Raw genomic sequence first — 16,741 nt, forward strand, 5'->3', positions numbered from 1 at the left:
CTTTATGAAAAGAGGGGAGAAAATGCTGTCCCATAATTCATTACAATGGAACATCTGACCATAAATGAAAACATTCAACCTAATCAACAAAGTAACACAGATCATGTACATTTTAACTGCTTTTTTCCAAGCAGCCAGTAGATGGCAGCCAAAGAGCAGCAGTGCCAGTGAAGTTTGTGAGTAACACTGTGAAGCAGTTACTGTTTTACAGATACATGGATGTTTCATATTCAGACTGCATTATCTCACATTACCTAGTGTATAAATATAGTATCTGTTTCATTTCCTAATACATAATAAAATCAAACAAACACTATAACAGTTATTTGAAACATGGCTGCAGTAACAGGAAAACGGGAAAAGGAAAGTCCTGCATTCACAATCTACTGAAACATAACAGCAGCGTCATTATTCATTATCTTATCAGCTCGTTAACGGTGATGTATCCATATAAGCAAAGTCATTCTGACTATTTGTTTTGTGGGCCATTTGAAGGTTGGGAACCACTGGACTGAACTAATCAATTGTGTCTACAAACCCAGTTTCAGAAAGTTGTAACATTGTGTAAACTGTAAATGAAAACAGAATGCAGTGACTTGCCGATCTCAGAAAGCCATCTTTTATTCACTTATACAGAAAAATATCAGAAATCTACTATTATCATTTACAGAAACAAAAAGCTCACTTTGAATTTGATGGCAGTGACATGTCTCAAAGTGACACGACCAGCGATAAAAAGAGCATCTCAGAGATGCTCTGCAAAAACCCCCAAAACTGTGTCTACAAACTGTGGAGCAATTTCAGAAAAATGTTCCTCAACATCAAACTGAAAAGAATAATATCATCAAAACATTCCAAGAATCTGGAGGAATTTCTGTGTGCAAAGGATAAGGCTGAAAATCAATAATGGATGCCCGTGACCTTTGGGCCCTGCTGCATCACTGCACTAAAGCAGGCATGATTGTCATGAAATCACTGGGAGGGCTCGGGAACACTTCTGGAAATCACTGTCTATGAACACTGTACTGTTCACAAATACAGGTTAAAGCTCTATCATGTGAACATGATGGTGAAACACCGCCATCATTTCTGGGCCAAAGCTCATTTTAAACAGACTGAGGCAAAGTGGAAACTGTTCTGTGGTCAGAGATTCCCTGAGCGCATTTCCTCTATTTTCCTCTCTTTACTTTATTCTCACTGTGGCCAAGATCTGCTCAAAGGTGGAATACTTAGGTTTCTCTCCATCTTGTTGTAATCTCTGAGATCATCTGGTGCTAGATACAGTTAATAAACATTAATCGACTTCAAATGCTCATTTCCAGCTCAATATTATATTTCTGACTAAAGCAGAATATGTAAGGAAAGACATAAAAAGTGTCCTTAAAGAATAGTACTTCAAAGGAAATACTGGTGATATACTCAACTCACCTTGTAGGTCTGCTTGTCCACGGTCTCCACCACAACCATGTCTCCGGTCTGGTCGATCCTGTAGACTGGAGACTGCAGCTTCACTCGGTCTCCCAGCTCCCTCGCCATGCACTGACTCACCTGATTCGCACCCCCTACAAACTTCCTCTCCTTGAGACACAAAGAGAGCAGAGTTCAGTGAGCACCAACAGGGAGAGCAGATGCAGCAACACTGGTTTCTATTTATATTGGGTAGAAGTGACTCTGATCCCCCTCTGGGTACCCCTCAGCAAGGCTAATAAACTCCCAGTTTGGAATGAAGCCGATAAAATCCCCTGATTTATCCTGGTGATACACACCGGTTATCCTCAGTCCGCCTTCATTTCCTTCACTACAAATTTCTGCATCTTAATTCAAAAGAAACACGTTCATAAAGCCAGGCCAGCAAATGTTAAATGATGAAGATGACAGTGAGGAGGTAGAGAGGTTTGGGCTGTCAAAGCTCCGATACACAAAACCATTTCCATGTGGTTAGTGTCAACATCTCTCTCATCCCTGACCAGAAACACATTGTGTGCATTCCTCTGTGGCATTTGGATGAATTTGTCAAGCAGTCGCTGTGAAAGCACGAGCTACACCTGAATCAGTCCTGGGCGGTGAAACGAGGTGAGCCTCTTCTTGTCTTGTTTGATTAAAGACACATTTGCAGTTTTGCAGGAGGAGTGCAGCTGCACTCGAAGCAATGCATACCAATAGCATATCCATATGTTTAAGATGACTATGTGTAAATACTTCAAACACCCCTATGTATGCACCATCCACAAGGCGTGCAAGCTTTAAATGTGGAGCAAACAGGAAGGAGCCGACTGCACTACTGTTTGTCATTTGTTTACCAAAGCCTTTGTGGCTATGGGAACAAGGCCCTCAGCTTGAGGAACGGCAGCAGAAAAGACGCCCTGAGTATTCCAAGAAAACATCTTTTGTGTGGACAGCATCTTATTCAGGCCAGACTAAGGAGACTGGGCTGTGAGGGATCTCCCTCTGACGTTCACACTGCTCCTCTGAATCACTGAATGAATCTGTGTGAGAGGCAGAGAACGCAAGTCCACTTCTTGGCACGCCGAGAGAATATTCTGTTTGTTCAGACAGATATATAAAAAAACGAATTCTTTCAGTCTGTTGTTCTGAATCAGTAGGTATAATTTTGGGCAGACATACCTGTCCTCCATTGGTGGTGGAGAAGATCCTCATTGTCCCTCCGCACTGTTTGACGTACCAGAGGAACCAGAGAGCCGACACCTCGTGGGGTTCAGAGGTCACGTTTACGTTGACAAACAGTGTGGCGAAGCGACGAGCAGTTCTGGGAGGGATTACATGGAAGGTAAGAAGTCTTTAAATACTGCAGGTACCCCAGTCACAATTTTTATATTCTGTAAGAGTGTGAACAAAGCACAAATAAATCACCATGTCAGGGATTTCTGCTTGCTTGTCCTACTTTTCCAGCAGAGACTTGCACATAATCTACATTTGAGCAGTAATTCAAACACAGGAGCGGTACAATCTTTTAATTAGTGAAGGACTGTTATTTCTATGTTGTTACAAAAATGTAATTTACTTTTTACAAGCTGCATATTTTAAATTTACACAGTAATTAGATTATCAAAAACATTCTCACTCACAGTGCATCATATACTGAAGCTTCTCCACCAAAAACCTCTATGAAACAGCTACAACCTTCAGCATCCGTTTTCAAAGTTTTTGCAGGGATGAGAATTCTTATTCTTATTAGTGCTGACACAGGAAGCTGTAACCATTTCCACCTCTGCAAGTTTGAGTCACTGAACTGGACCTCTTAACTGTGACTGTGGTGTTGGAGCCTTTTAGATCATTTTATTGGAAATAGCATGATGTGCTCTTTGGTTAATTCTACTTCCAGCTCTGGTGAGTGGAATTGTGCAGAATGCTGCATCCATGCACCCTATGAGATACCTTGCTAACTGAGCTAGCTACCATTAGCTTATAACTTTAGCATTAGCTTTAGATTTAGCAATACAACTTTACCCTGGATATAAACGTTCAGAGATAACAGGATGAATAGCTAGACCTATTCTCTGCACAAACGGGAAACATTTTGAACATGTTACCTGGTCCAGCAGAGTTTTTCAAAGAGTTCCTGCATGGTCATCTTGTCCCACTCCTCAGCATGGGGAGCTCTCCAGGGAGCGTCTCTGGGAATCTGAAATGCAGGAGGGTGTTCAGCATGAGTCAGGCATGTAGCAGGTGTGCAACCTGTCCAGTAAACCAATCTAGAATGCTTATTAATAAGAATACTCATTAATAGTGAGAACTGCTTTACCTCCTCGCCCATCTTATCCATTGTTCTAAAGAGGTTGTTGAAGTCCATCAAAGCGATGGGGTTCCACATGGGAGGCAAGGAGCCTTTGAACGGGTAAGACTTTCCCTGTTGGACACATGATTGCGGCCATCATCACCAAAACAATATTCTTCAATCATCAAATAACCATTGCTTATAAAAGCTGTGCTTAATGATGGCAGCATTCAAAGAACAACATTTCAGCATTTGCCATTAAAGATTTGTTTCAGTTGACCTCTAACTGACCGTGAAAGCAGTTTGAAGAGTGGTGGAGAAAGTGGAGTAATAGCTTGTGCAATGTTTACAACTGAATCAGAGATACTGAATCATTAAATGTGATAAGAGTAGCCATAATCTAAAGCCATAATTTTTATGCCTGGTCTAGTTTATTTCTGCATTTCTCAATCACACACAAAGACATACAAACACAGAGGTGACAGTCAGGGGTAGATGCAGTGGTTTCAAAACTATCAAGGTCACTTATTTGTGTTTTGGTTTCCAAAACACAATTGTAACTAGAGATGAATTTTTGTTGCTTTCTAGCAATGGTCTCTTAGCTACGTGTTGATGTAACCTCAAATAATCTCTCCCGTAATATGGCATTTAGCTTGACAAGGACATTTATTTCAAGTCCCACTAAACACAAACTGTTGAAATTCCCTCAGCCTCACAGAGCTGCTAGCTCAGAGACACTGCAGCTGTCTGCAGCTGTATTGAATTAATAATGGCTCCTATTATTTACATTCTCTTAACTTATTGTGTTGTGTAAGGTGATACCACTGTAATAAAGGAAAAAAACAAAACAAATATCAAAAGTGTTTAGTTGTTCATTTCATTGTCCAACAATGCAGCTGTAACTGTCCAGCTGTTATGTAGCCCTAAAATCTTCTTGTCACGGTTAAAGGTAAATCCGTTACTGAGCTAGTCTAATGTCAAATATAGCAATATTTCTTTGTTTCTCCTTGCAAAACTCTCTCAGTATCATTGAAAATCATTATTGATGCATAAATATTACAGAAACAGAAATGTGTAACCTCTTAAACTACAAGACTCAACTGTAGTGGCATCACCAAAAAGTATGATTATGCTAAGAAAAAACAAATCTGTTAGATTAGCATAAAAAAGTAAATGGGTAAGCACAATAAAGTGTTTCCTAAGGGGTAATTATAAGAAATAAGACTTTTAATTATATTATCTATAGCAAGGGTTCTGAAATTTAGATGGACGGTTGCAAAGGAAAAATGTACAAAATTAAGAAAAAAAAAGAAAGGCAAATTGTTCTCATACTGTCCCACGGCATGGCAAATTCGGTATCAACAAATTCTGTCATTTTCACTGGAGAGCCACAGAAAACAATTGAACATTCTTTGAGAACCTTAGATCAATAATAAGTTCACACATTTCTCAGATCAGACTCCTCAAAAACAATGAAAGAGAAGACTTCTGTTGAATAAAAATAGCACAGCAAAGTGTTGTGTGACTTTCACTGCTTAAAACATGTAAAAGCAGCTGCACAATCATTTGTGATATTACTAGATTTAGCCATTTACTGAAATAAAATGATCACCTGTTTGTTTGTTTTTAAAGTGTGTGTGTGTGTGTGTGTGTGTGTGTGTGTGTGTGTGTGTGTGTGTGTGTGTGTGTGTGTGTGTGTGTGTGTGTGTGTGTGTGACTGCAAGGCGACAGCACCTTTGTTTTTTAGTATTCACAGTCTGTTCTTCACTGCTACACAGAATTCAGTGATAGACAGAGAGGGATGATGATGATGATGTGTCTCATTGCAGCATACTGTCTCTGCTTCTGTGCACAGAACAACAGGTCTGTCTCCATGGTGACCACGGCCAAGAGAATACAGAGGGAGGAGAGAAGAGGAGGGGGAGATGAAGCATGGCAACATCTGTTTCCACATCAGCGAGCAGGGAAGTGTCCTCAATCAGAGGACCAAACGAAGACTGCTTGACGACAAAGGTGACTGTACTTCAGAGTAGGAGGATTTTATTACAACCATATAAAGATAAAGATTTCAATTAATCTCAGAAATCGCTAATCACTGCCCTTAGACTTTTATCCAAATTACATTGTACGCTCTTATCTGACTTCTAAACAAACATCTATGATCAATAAATATTTTATTGCCCAACGTAATATACAGTACTGGGAAAAATGTTTGCTCTTCTTGATTTCTTATTTTTTAAACTACATTTAGTTTTAAAATTTAGTAAATTATTAAATGATTAGATTAACTAATCATTTCATTTAATAAGGGAAAAAAGCTACACAAACCTACCATGTCCTATTTGAAAAAGTAGTTGCCCTCCCTTGTTAAATTGTGAATATACTTTGATCAGCCACATTTTTTGGAAAGCTGACCTTTGAAAAGTTCACTTTCAACTAGCCACACTAATCCAGAAATCACTTAAATATAACCTGTCTGACAAAGTGAAGTAAGCTAAGCAACACGTCATGCCTTGATCTATAGAAACGCAAAAAAACAGCTGAAAGACAAAGCCAATAACATCCATCAGTCTGGAAAACCTTTTCTAAGACTAAACCAAGTGGAGAGCTGTTATTCAAAAATTGAGAAAACTTTCTAGGAGTGGCCAGTGACCAAAATGACTCCAGGAGTGCATCAATGACTCGTCCAGGAGGTCACAAAAGCACCCAGAACAACATCTCAAGAACTGCAGGCCTCACCTGCCTCAGTTAAGGTGTTCATGATTTATCCAGTAAGAACTACATAAGGCAAAAATGGTCTCGATGGGAGAGTTTCATAGCAAAACCCACTGTTGACCAAAAAGAATATAAAGGCTCGTCTCATATTTGCCAAAAAACACCAGAAAAACAGATTTGATTTGGTTGCAAAATAATGCAACTCCAAATAATATATCTGAATATGTCAAAGTGTGTCTAAAAATGACAAACTGGTGTATCAGATGGCTGTTCCCTCTGCTTTTTGCCAGCTCTCACAAGCTGGTGGCTTCTTAGTGAATGTGCAGCACTTGGCATTCTCTAAAAGCAAGCTAAACAGACACAGCTGGTACGGCCGTTTCCCTCACTGGTCTTGTGAACGTGCAAACATGCACAGCATCCAAAGTGCTGCAGGATCCAAGGGACAATCCCGGACTCTTTCTCAATCTCTGATAAGCAAGCACAGTATTTAATCAAAGTCTGTTTCCCCGTCTCTGATAGTGATCCCTCATTAATGAATCCAGTGCTGAGAGCTGCATTTGCCTGTTAGGCGGTGGTTTGCTGATAAGGGAAAGCAGTACTGGCCTTTTGGATTACAATCTGCCATAGAAAAGCTGATTAGCTACATGGCTTGCTTGAAAGCTAGCTGTAATTACACAATGGCTTGGGACACATGCTGATTTACAATTACTCTAGCTTTTGTTCTGTGAAGAAATGTAGAGGGTGTCAAATGGGTTAGATCACTGCTTACTGTTCATATAAAGTCTTATTGACTTGTGTCACCATGTGAAACTATGAGTTTATTCTTTTGAATTTCTTCTTTTGTAATTCAAAGCTACTGACAAACAAAAAGGTGTAGTAAAACACTAACACACACACGATAAAAATATAGGTAATAAAGACTGATTGCTGTGAACTGCCGATGCAGGGATTGGTTCTCAGGTGTAAGATAATAAATCATATCAAAACACCACCTCTGAAGCCAGTCTAAAGATTTCTTGTATTTCTATCTTGCAGGGCATTCATTATTGGCCAACATAAAATGCAAACAGTTTTACAATATCTAATGGTTTCCAAAACCCTGACATTTTCTCTGAAAGGCCCCATTTGAATAGCTACTAGAGTTTTGAGTTTGCTTATCACTGTAATTATTATAGCATTCTAAGACTTCCTTTACTTCACCTTAATATAGGTTGTTTCTTTCTGCTTAATAAGTTCTACCTTGAACAGCTGGGATAGGCTCCAGCGACCCCGTGACCCTGAAAAGGATAAGCGGAAGCGAATGGATGGATGGAAGTTCTGGCTTGAGAGCCTTTCATTTGGGTCTTTTCGCCACACCCATAACAGGGTAGCCAAAGCCATAGTAGCCACTTCCATCACAGCTTAATGGTAAGCTCAGTCCACCAGCTGGTAAAAGGGAAATAATGTGAGCATCCCATCCCATTTTTAGCGCTTTAAAAAGGCATTAGTTACAGCTACGAGGAGATGCAAAAATGGAGAGAAGAGAAGGAGCAAGACTCTTAACTTCCATCTTGGACCACTGTAACACTTGTTGGTGTGTGAACGTGTATATCAGTGTAAGCTGTGAGAGCAGTAACACTAGAATATGCATACACAAAAGCACAAACATGTGCACACACAGAGCACATACACACTGCCTGACAGTGATAGGTGGGAGCTGCTTTTGATGAGGCATGCTGCCATGGAAACCAGCCAGGAAGCTACGAGTGGCGTGTGTGAGTCTGAGTCTTCGAGTGGATCTTACAGAGATAGTAGCTAGGGAGACACAGTCACATGGGAGCTCCCATACACCAGAATGGATTCATTTAGGGTTCACATAACATGCCACAACAGCAGAAATAGAGAAATGTGTTTTCTAACTGCTGTCTGTGTTATGCTGGTGATATTTCGCAGCGCTGTTGTAAGTAGGTTAAGTCAATAATACATCAGTGCTAGGGACAGGGTGGTGAAGATCACGAAACCATGCTTCATTGTCAATCAGTCGCTAAATAAATGGACTAAACAAAAACCACAGAGAGCACACAGTGTTCTTGATCAATATGTTACCCAAGTAATCATAGCACAGAAGACTTCTCGTCTTTTCCTGTGCCTGGATGTTTTAAATTCAACAAGGAAAACACAGGGTGGCTTTTTTAAATGCAGCCAAGTGAGATCTAGAGCAGGGGTAGGCAACCATTCTGATGGCGAGTGCCATTTAAAATTTCCTCAGAGGTCATTTCGCCATATGATTGCATTAGCAGTAAATTTAATAACGCTCTATATGAACAGTTACACACTACATAGAACCACTTTGTAGAATTATATTTGTTCGCAGATGTTGGCAGCTATCAGCGAATAGTTATCAGCTATTTTGAAACAAAAAAAAGACACTTTTTATCCATAACACCAAATGAACTGTACAACAGAAAATACAAATGCTATTTATGGTCTCCTCACAAGAATCCATCCATCCATTCGCTTCCGCTTATCCTTTTCAGGGTCGCGGGGGGCGCTGGAGCCTATCCCAGCTTTCATAGGGCGAAAGGCGGGGTACACCCTGGACAGGTCGCCAGTCTGTCGCAGGGCTAACACACAGAGACAGACAACCATTCACACTCACATTCACTCGCACATTCACACCTAGTGGCAATTTGGATTATCCAGTTAACCTATCCCCACAAGCTGCATGTCTTTGGACGGTGGGAGGAAGCCGGAGTACCCGGAGAGAACCCACGCGAACACGGGGAGAACATGCAAACTCCACACAGAAAGACCCCGGCCTGATGGTGGAATTGAACTCAGGACCTTCTTGCTGTGCGGCAACAGTGCTAACCACCGTGCCTCACAACAATGATAAGGAAAAATAAACTGGGCCAATATGGCATGTCTGTTAATACAGAGACACACATGTTAATGTGATCTCTGGTCTCCCACTCAGAGACACAGGTCTCCGAGTGTCCAGCATTCAGACGGCTACCTGAGGACACTCATGTGAGAGAAAATCTGCTCACACAGATATGTAGAGCCAAATACTGTCAATAAGGCCTCTGCAATGTTCTGAAGACAGTTAAACTTGTCAGGTAGTGATGTCCAGCAGGTGAAAATGCACAGCTGTGGATTCCAGCTGCTTCGATGTTGCATTAACTGGCATTAACTCAGCCAGTTAATGCGAGACAAATCTAGCTGCTCATTAAAGCTTTCTGGTTTGATCAGAAAATAAAACATTGGTCCATACACCTGAAAGGCCCAAAAGTGCATTGTGTATCCATGTATCTCCGTGGTGCTGATGCTGTGCTGAGCGGACAGCTCCTGAAGCTTTTGAAGTGTCGGAATGTGGAAAGCTAACAACGTCCCTCTCACCAGTAGGCTAAGTTATTTTTAGCCAATTACAAGTTGAATCTAGTACTTGGGGTTGTTAGTTAAGATACTGTCATTAAGAAGCGGCACAACTAATGTGTCTATGCAAGCTGATTTGCTATGTGCACCGCTGGTGCGGCCATTTATTTTTTGATGCACCTTCTCAGATTAATTTACTGCGTGTCGTGCCCAGGGCTGGACTGGGACAAAAAAAGGTATTAAAGCCATAAAGCCTTTGAATGAAAACAAATGCTGTTGTGACAGTGATGTAAAATCTTGTTGGTATATGTATGATTTCTATACATTTTACATCAGATAAAAACTTTGGTTGTAAGCTTCAGATAATTATTTAATAACAGCCAGACATTTTAAATGAGAAGAACAAAGAAAAGTATTTCTTTGTGCCCCCCTTTCCCTGTTAATGCCCTACCTGCCCCCCTGGCAAAACTTTGCTAGACCCGCCCCTGCACAGTTACCAGCTGTCAGCTACTTAGAAAAGGATCCTGGTGTTATTTGTCTCTCAGAAACAGTTCATAACTTCCCTTCAACTCATTCATGTCACCTAAAAGGTAAACCTGTTTCTCCATCACCTGTTCAGCTCTGATGATTCAGTAAGGACATCTCCTGGTTTCATCTTCATGTTTTCCTCTCACCACATATCCAAATCGACATCATGACCAGCAGCTTTACAGCTGTGGCTCCAGCAAACATCAGCTGATACTAAAAATTAATATTAAATAAATTCTAACAACAGCTGATGAAGCTTAAACGTGCTGTTTAGCGCGACATCCGGCGGTTTCCTCTTTCTGGCGCAAAGTAGGCGATAAACAAGAGAGAAAAGCCGATCAGCTGATCATTGATCAGTTTCATGATTGAAGTAGCAACAGGAGAGAGAGGGGGAGAGAATGAGAGAAGAAGAGGCAGCTGTGCAGCAAAGACACAGAATAACTCCACCTTTGTGTCTTTTTTCATTCTAGCTGAAGTACAGGACAAACTGTGTTCCTTCTCAGCTCAACTTAGACTTAGACTTAGTTCCTCCTACGCCGGGCGGCGCATCGGGCAGCTCAACACGAAACTCGTAATAATATTTCTGAATGCGGGACGATTCCGTTTGTACGGGACGGTTGGCAACTCTACTAATTAACCTTATGAATAAAATAAAGTTCACTATCAGTAACATCATAGCACCCACCCAGCTGTATAGAAACTCCATCATGCTAGCTAGTACGCAGTACGAGTTATTGTAACTGACTGTAAAAAGTCAGCATAATGAAAATAAACTCCACCTAAGCTTGGTTTATATCTGACCCAGATAGACTGCAGGTCATAACTTCTTACCTGAAGTTCAGTTCACCTGACGCTCGGACCGGCGGCCGCCTTGGGTCTCTCCTCGTCCTGCCTCCGATCTCCCTCATCCACGTGCAGCCTCCACCACTTGTTAATTTTACTGAATCTGTGGAAGCTCCACGATGCCACCACCAAACAACTGAGCTATTTTTACACACCGGCCAGCATCTGGCCAATCCAACACCTTTCATTGTTTATACCGTTACAAAAAAAATAAAAAATCATCGGGCCACCGAGCAAATGCCCATTATGCAAGATGGCCAGTCCAGCTATGGCCGTGCCATCAGTTAACCCTTCGCGTGCCAACTGTGGCACGCGTGCCTAGGGTTGCCGACCCCTTATCTAGAGTATTATTCTGCACAGACTGTATTTTTTAGCAGCAGCTGTGCAAGTTTGAAAGAACACAGGTTTACTAAATGCTAAATAACGTGCTCCTTTAAAAATAACTTTCTGACAAATAAATACTAGAGCAATATCATCAGCTGCCACTCCAGTGTACTCTAATCCTGCAAATGAACACCTACTCCATGGTGTTTAAATCTGCACCTTCAGTGAGCTATGCATAGTGTAGCAACAATCTCTCTCGGTTAGAGGAAGGAAGCATGGCATATGTGGCATACCATAAAATTCACTTTAAGGCTAGAATTGGAAAAGCGAGGGAAGCAGTGCTTTCCAAGTCAAATCTAAAAACTGGCATCAATTAAAACGTGCCAAGGTGAAAGCAATCTCTCTCCTTTCATCTCAAACAGCATTCTGTCATTCCAGCCTGTCGCTGGAAGCTCTGTTTGCCTTGGAAACGGCTTGCATTGGAAAATGTAGCACGTTTCCTGTGTGTAATGTAGATAAATGTCTGGTATTTGGTGGAAGACTAGTGGGAGACCAGCATGCGAGGCAAACTGCTGCTAAAGGTAGCTAGCTCCTCTTTCTTTTTAAAAGATCAAATGTAGGCCTATGTTTCTGTGGTTTTGTAGAATGCCATGCATTACTGTAGATTAAACAGAGTAAAAGCTTTAAATGAGTTTGAAATTACCTTAGCCTTAAACATTTCCACTATTAGTTGTGGTCCATAAAACACTGACAAGGAACATTTTTCTGTAGAATAATTACTTTTACTTTACTTATTTATTTGCTTTTGCTGATTTATCCACAATTTCAATCATCAATGCAGTTATACATGTAATGAGGTGTTTTCATAGTGGTTTATTGTCTCTTTTGCTAAAGTAATGGTTCTTTTAAAAAAACAGAAAGAACCATCGAACACTCGTCACCGTCAGCTATCACTAAATATTTTTTACTAATATAATAGAAATAATAATATTTTATAATTCTTCGGCCAGGAATGAGTGCAGAAAAGTAAAGAAATCTATGTGGAGTGTTATGTACTATACATGGTCACGGTATCTGTTAATCTGATAATCTGTTAATACCATATGTTTTAGTGTGTGTATGTGCGTGTGCGTGTGTGTGTGTGTGTGTGTGTGTGTGTTGGTGGAGGGGGGGATATATTGTAGTGTTTCATATGTGCATTTTGTTGTGCACACACCTAGAGGGCAGAAGTAATAATAATCCACCCGGTCGTTAAGTGATGACGTGACGAATCCTACTTCCAGGCCTAAAGTAGTCTGCGTTTAATATGGCTTTTGTGTTGTTAACATGTTTAATGTTATGTATTTTCTTCTATTTAATTTCAAAAATGTCATGGTCCGCGGCCCGGCGTCCGGGGTGCTGCTGGGATGTCCACGCCCACGAGCGTGGCTGCTAACCCCACACCTGCATCCCATCCCAGGCGATCACCAGGTGGACTATTTAATCCTGCCCTACCTGCTGCTCCACGCCAGTCCGTAGTCGCCTCTCAGCGGGAACGTACGCCTGCGGGAAAAGAACTCTTATGACAAACTCTCCATCGGACCTAACACTGTTTTTTCCCTGTGTACCCAGATCACAACTCGGCGTGTTTTTGTTTTCGAGCCACCTGCCTGTCCACCTGTCCGCCTGAGATTTGGTTCACCATCAGCTTCGCCGTCTCGACCCCTTTTGGAGCTCCACCCCCCTCTGGTTCACTCGGCCCGGCTATCACCGTGAGACGCACACTCCACCTTCCCTCGTATGCTGCCTTTTTTCCGCACCCCAGTAATCTGTCTCTCTTTTTGTTTTACAGCCTCTCACAGCCCCGCTCTCGGCGTTCCCTGCGCGGTCCCTCGGTTTCTTCTGGTTCCATACGTTGTTTTTCAGGCTACCCTCACGGGACACCTTTAGTTGCAATAAAAATTACTTTCTTTATTCGCTCCTACCCTAGTGTGTGTGTTCTGCTACTGGGTCCTGCCTGCGCTCGGAACTTCGGTTCATGACAAAAAAAGCTCCTAAAACAGTCACTGATCACTGTTGACCTCCCTTGGCTTTTATTACTGCTAATCATTTATTTAAGCTCAGTTTTTAAAACCTTAGGATGTAACTACAGCCCAGCCCATGCAGCAGTATATGAATGACTAACCTCGTATTGTGGATGGATTATCTCAGTTGTTCTCCTGGCTGAAGTTTGGTCCTTTTACAGCATCCTGCCATGCGATTACATTTGTTCCTGATCACCGAGAACACTCACGTTAACTTTTATCGAGTGGAAAAAAAGTTAGCTTGTTTATATTATGCTAACATAGCTGTGTCGCTAGCGGTCACGTAGCACATCATTAGCTACAGCTAGCCAAACTTCAGTAACCCTACTAATGTCACTGCTGTTTAGTTTTCTGTCTTCATTTGTGTTGGAAGTGATAACAGAATTGTACGTTTTAATTTGTTTCCAAAACCCCGCAGTCAGGGCATGCTATATTGTATTTAGATAGAAGCTAGCGAGCTAACTTCCTGCTAACTTCTAACTCAGTTAAATGTCATAAATTCCGTTTTCATGGATGCCTGGATGTTAAACTCAATTGTTACACCTGGTAGAGCAGAACGCTGATCATTTTATTAAAGATGAAAGACTTTAGACAGTTTTTCAACTCTCAGTAATGCCATAGTGATCGTTTGATATATGGACCTGCAGCGGAGTTTAGGCCCAGACACGGCTAGTGACGTCAGACTTAACGACCGGATTGGACTGGCTTTGAAGTTATAATTCAGTGACTGAAGATAGCCAACATAGGCACTCTCCATCCACACACACAGAGAAAGCTCCCAGCCACGTTACTCAGCCCAGTGATTTACAATAGGGGTAGTTTCACCAGGGGACATAGTAGCAATGGAAAATTAAATCAGGTAGAAGAACACAACTCTGTTAAGGACAGTGGTGCAGCCTCACTAATGAGATATTGAGCACAGAATAACAAGAACAAAGAAATATAGCCTGAGTGTCTCTTTCTTCCTTTCCTCTTTGTTTGCCTTTCAACCACTCAGAAAAGAGAAACTGCATTACTAAAATCCCTCTGGCAAAGATTAACATCTCCAGTCACTAATGCTAAAGAAGGGAGGAGTGGTGGCTGTTCTGTAGACATATAGGAAACCACAGGAACATTTGGTTTTCTTTTTCATAGTACCTCAGTCTTCTTTAAGTAATCTGGAAAGCAATATAGGGGAGATATATGGGCAATAGTGATTTAAACGGCAAACTTTAGGGCTGAAAATGCAGCCAGAATAGAATAGAAAAGTCCCGTATTGTATTTGTACATGTACAACAAAATTGTGGGTGCCCCATGCCAATTTTGCAGGAATAAAATTTAAATAGTAAGACAGCAGGAATAAATAACAAACATGAGAAATATATAAAATCAAGACTAATATATACAAACAAGAGACAAAAGACATACATTAGAGCAAAAGTTGGAAAGTCTGTGTGTGAGTGGCCTGAGTGATGAGGGTTACTCAGACCATGGCTCAGATTAGTGGCTGGGTGGGCAGGAGTGGAGTTTTTTGTGGCGTATTGTTTGTTAATAGTCCAAATGGCCCAGGGGAAGAAGCTGTTAGTGAGTTTGGCGAGTCAAACAGGAGGTGGGCAGGGTCACCTGTGATGGCCCTGGTTTGTCTGAGACAGGAGAATCTGGCGATGGCCTCCAGGTGTGGCAGAGGACAGCCTTTTTTTGGCAGTATTAATTACCCTCTGCACAGCCTTTCTGATCTCAGTTGTGGGCCCTGTGTACACAGAGCATGCTCTCCACTGAGGAGCAGTAGAAGCCCAGCAGTAGCTTCTAGTCCAGGTTTTTCTTCCTCAGGACATGGAGGAAGTGCAGCCGCTGTTGGGTCTTCTTTACCAGGGTGTTTACCGAGCTTTAACCTAGGAATAAGAGGGAAAGGGGCATCTGAAGGAGGTCGGTTTGGCGATAAGGATGTCTGGAATTATAGAGTTGAATGTGGAGTTATAGTCCATGAAGGGCATCCTCACGTAGCTCTTCCTGTTAGCCAGATGGCTCTGCTCCACATATTTCATTTTTTTCCCCCAAACCACTGTCCAAAAAAACTAAAACTAAGAGTAAAAAAAAAGATATTCCTTGTAGTTGGTCATTAGGTTTGCACACATCTCAGGAGGGTTTTGGCCCTCTTTACAGAAAATCTCTAAATGCTTTAGGTTTTAAAGCCGCCTACAGCACATTTTCTACAGGACTGAGGTCTGGTGTTATAACCAGTGTGTTACCATTGGTGTTCTTGGTAACTGGTCCCAGTCTTGAGATCATTAACAAGCTCCTCCACTGCTATATGTTCTGTCTGACCGTGTGGGGGGGGGGGTTGGCTAATTTTTTTGATTACAGTCAAGTGAACTAAAGTTAACAATGATGATGACGTGACAAGTTATTACTTCGTTGTTAGTGCAAACAAAAAGATTCCCAAAAAATGCTTCAAACTCTACTGCTGATGGCAAAGAGGCTAGCTCTGTTAGCTCATGCAATGTATTAACGTTGCAACTTTGGTCAGTAAATATAAAAAAGTCAAGCTGACAGGAAAAGTGCCAGCGGCAGAAAGTGGCAATTGAAAAATGTTGATAAAGATCCTTGTTGCCATGCCTACTGCGTGATGCCAGAAAAGTAGCAGAGACTTGGATTTCCTTTCTATTGGATAATGGGTCAGACTCAAGATATGGTGCATCATCTTCTGAAAACTGTCATCATTTACTCCATCACTTAAAGTGAAGAATACATCTGGAACATGTCATGAGTAAACATCTGTCATTGAGTACACAGAGATGACATAAACCAAGAAAGCTTGGAGTAGAAAATTATCTGCAATAAAAAAAACACACTCACATTAACATAATGCACCAAGTTCTCCTGCTCGTTGACTTTGTAGGTCTTTATGCCGTACTCTTTGGCCAGACGGAGGATGCGGTTCTGTGTCGGTCCAATGTAGGCACCGCCTAGATCAACCCACTTTGCCTCCTTATTCTAAAAGACACATACTCGCAATTAGATCATGACAAAAAAGAAAGAAATGTCACACATATTTCTGAAAAGGCTAACTGATCTATGCTTGTACTTCTACGCTCATAAATGACTTGAATGTAAATGTCATTTTTTTTCTGTATGCCCATTAAAAGCAATAGATACACTATCTTGGTTGTAAAATTAAAAAGGCTGGGAAGTATTTATA

At 41.4% G+C, this 16,741-nt stretch overlaps 1 protein-coding gene and 1 long non-coding RNA gene across 4 annotated transcripts in view; one reads left to right on the forward strand and one right to left on the reverse strand.

The window, feature by feature from the left end:
* The window catches only part of LOC147311141 (amine oxidase [flavin-containing]-like), a 53,579-nt gene that overhangs the window by 7,702 nt on the left and 29,136 nt on the right, over nt 1–16,741 (reverse strand). The window contains exons 4-8 of the mRNA XM_086265470.1: nt 16,399–16,536; nt 3,764–3,868; nt 3,552–3,643; nt 2,626–2,767; nt 1,429–1,578 (exon numbers count right to left, since the gene is read on the reverse strand). Of these exons, the coding sequence (XP_086121596.1) occupies nt 1,429–1,578; nt 2,626–2,767; nt 3,552–3,643; nt 3,764–3,868; nt 16,399–16,536 (627 nt within the window). The remainder of the gene's footprint in view (nt 1–1,428; nt 1,579–2,625; nt 2,768–3,551; nt 3,644–3,763; nt 3,869–16,398; nt 16,537–16,741) is intronic.
* On the forward strand, nt 361–16,713 carry LOC147311142 (uncharacterized). Of its 3 annotated transcripts, none has more exons than XR_015125271.1 (5): nt 361–2,073; nt 2,601–2,788; nt 5,592–5,749; nt 13,112–13,251; nt 13,332–16,713. It is a non-coding gene; the product is annotated as an uncharacterized LOC147311142 (long non-coding RNA). The 3 variants fall into 3 exon arrangements; XR_015125272.1 differs by having other exon boundaries at nt 2,604–2,788; XR_015125270.1 differs by having other exon boundaries at nt 361–2,788.

This window comes from Aulonocara sp. 'chitande type north' Nkhata Bay, linkage group LG16 (genome assembly GCF_057382095.1).
Source record: "Aulonocara sp. 'chitande type north' Nkhata Bay isolate Kocher_YH1m ecotype deep benthic linkage group LG16, A_spYH_male_GT1.1, whole genome shotgun sequence".
In the NCBI taxonomy this organism is placed as follows: Eukaryota; Metazoa; Chordata; class Actinopteri; order Cichliformes; family Cichlidae; genus Aulonocara; species Aulonocara sp. 'chitande type north' Nkhata Bay.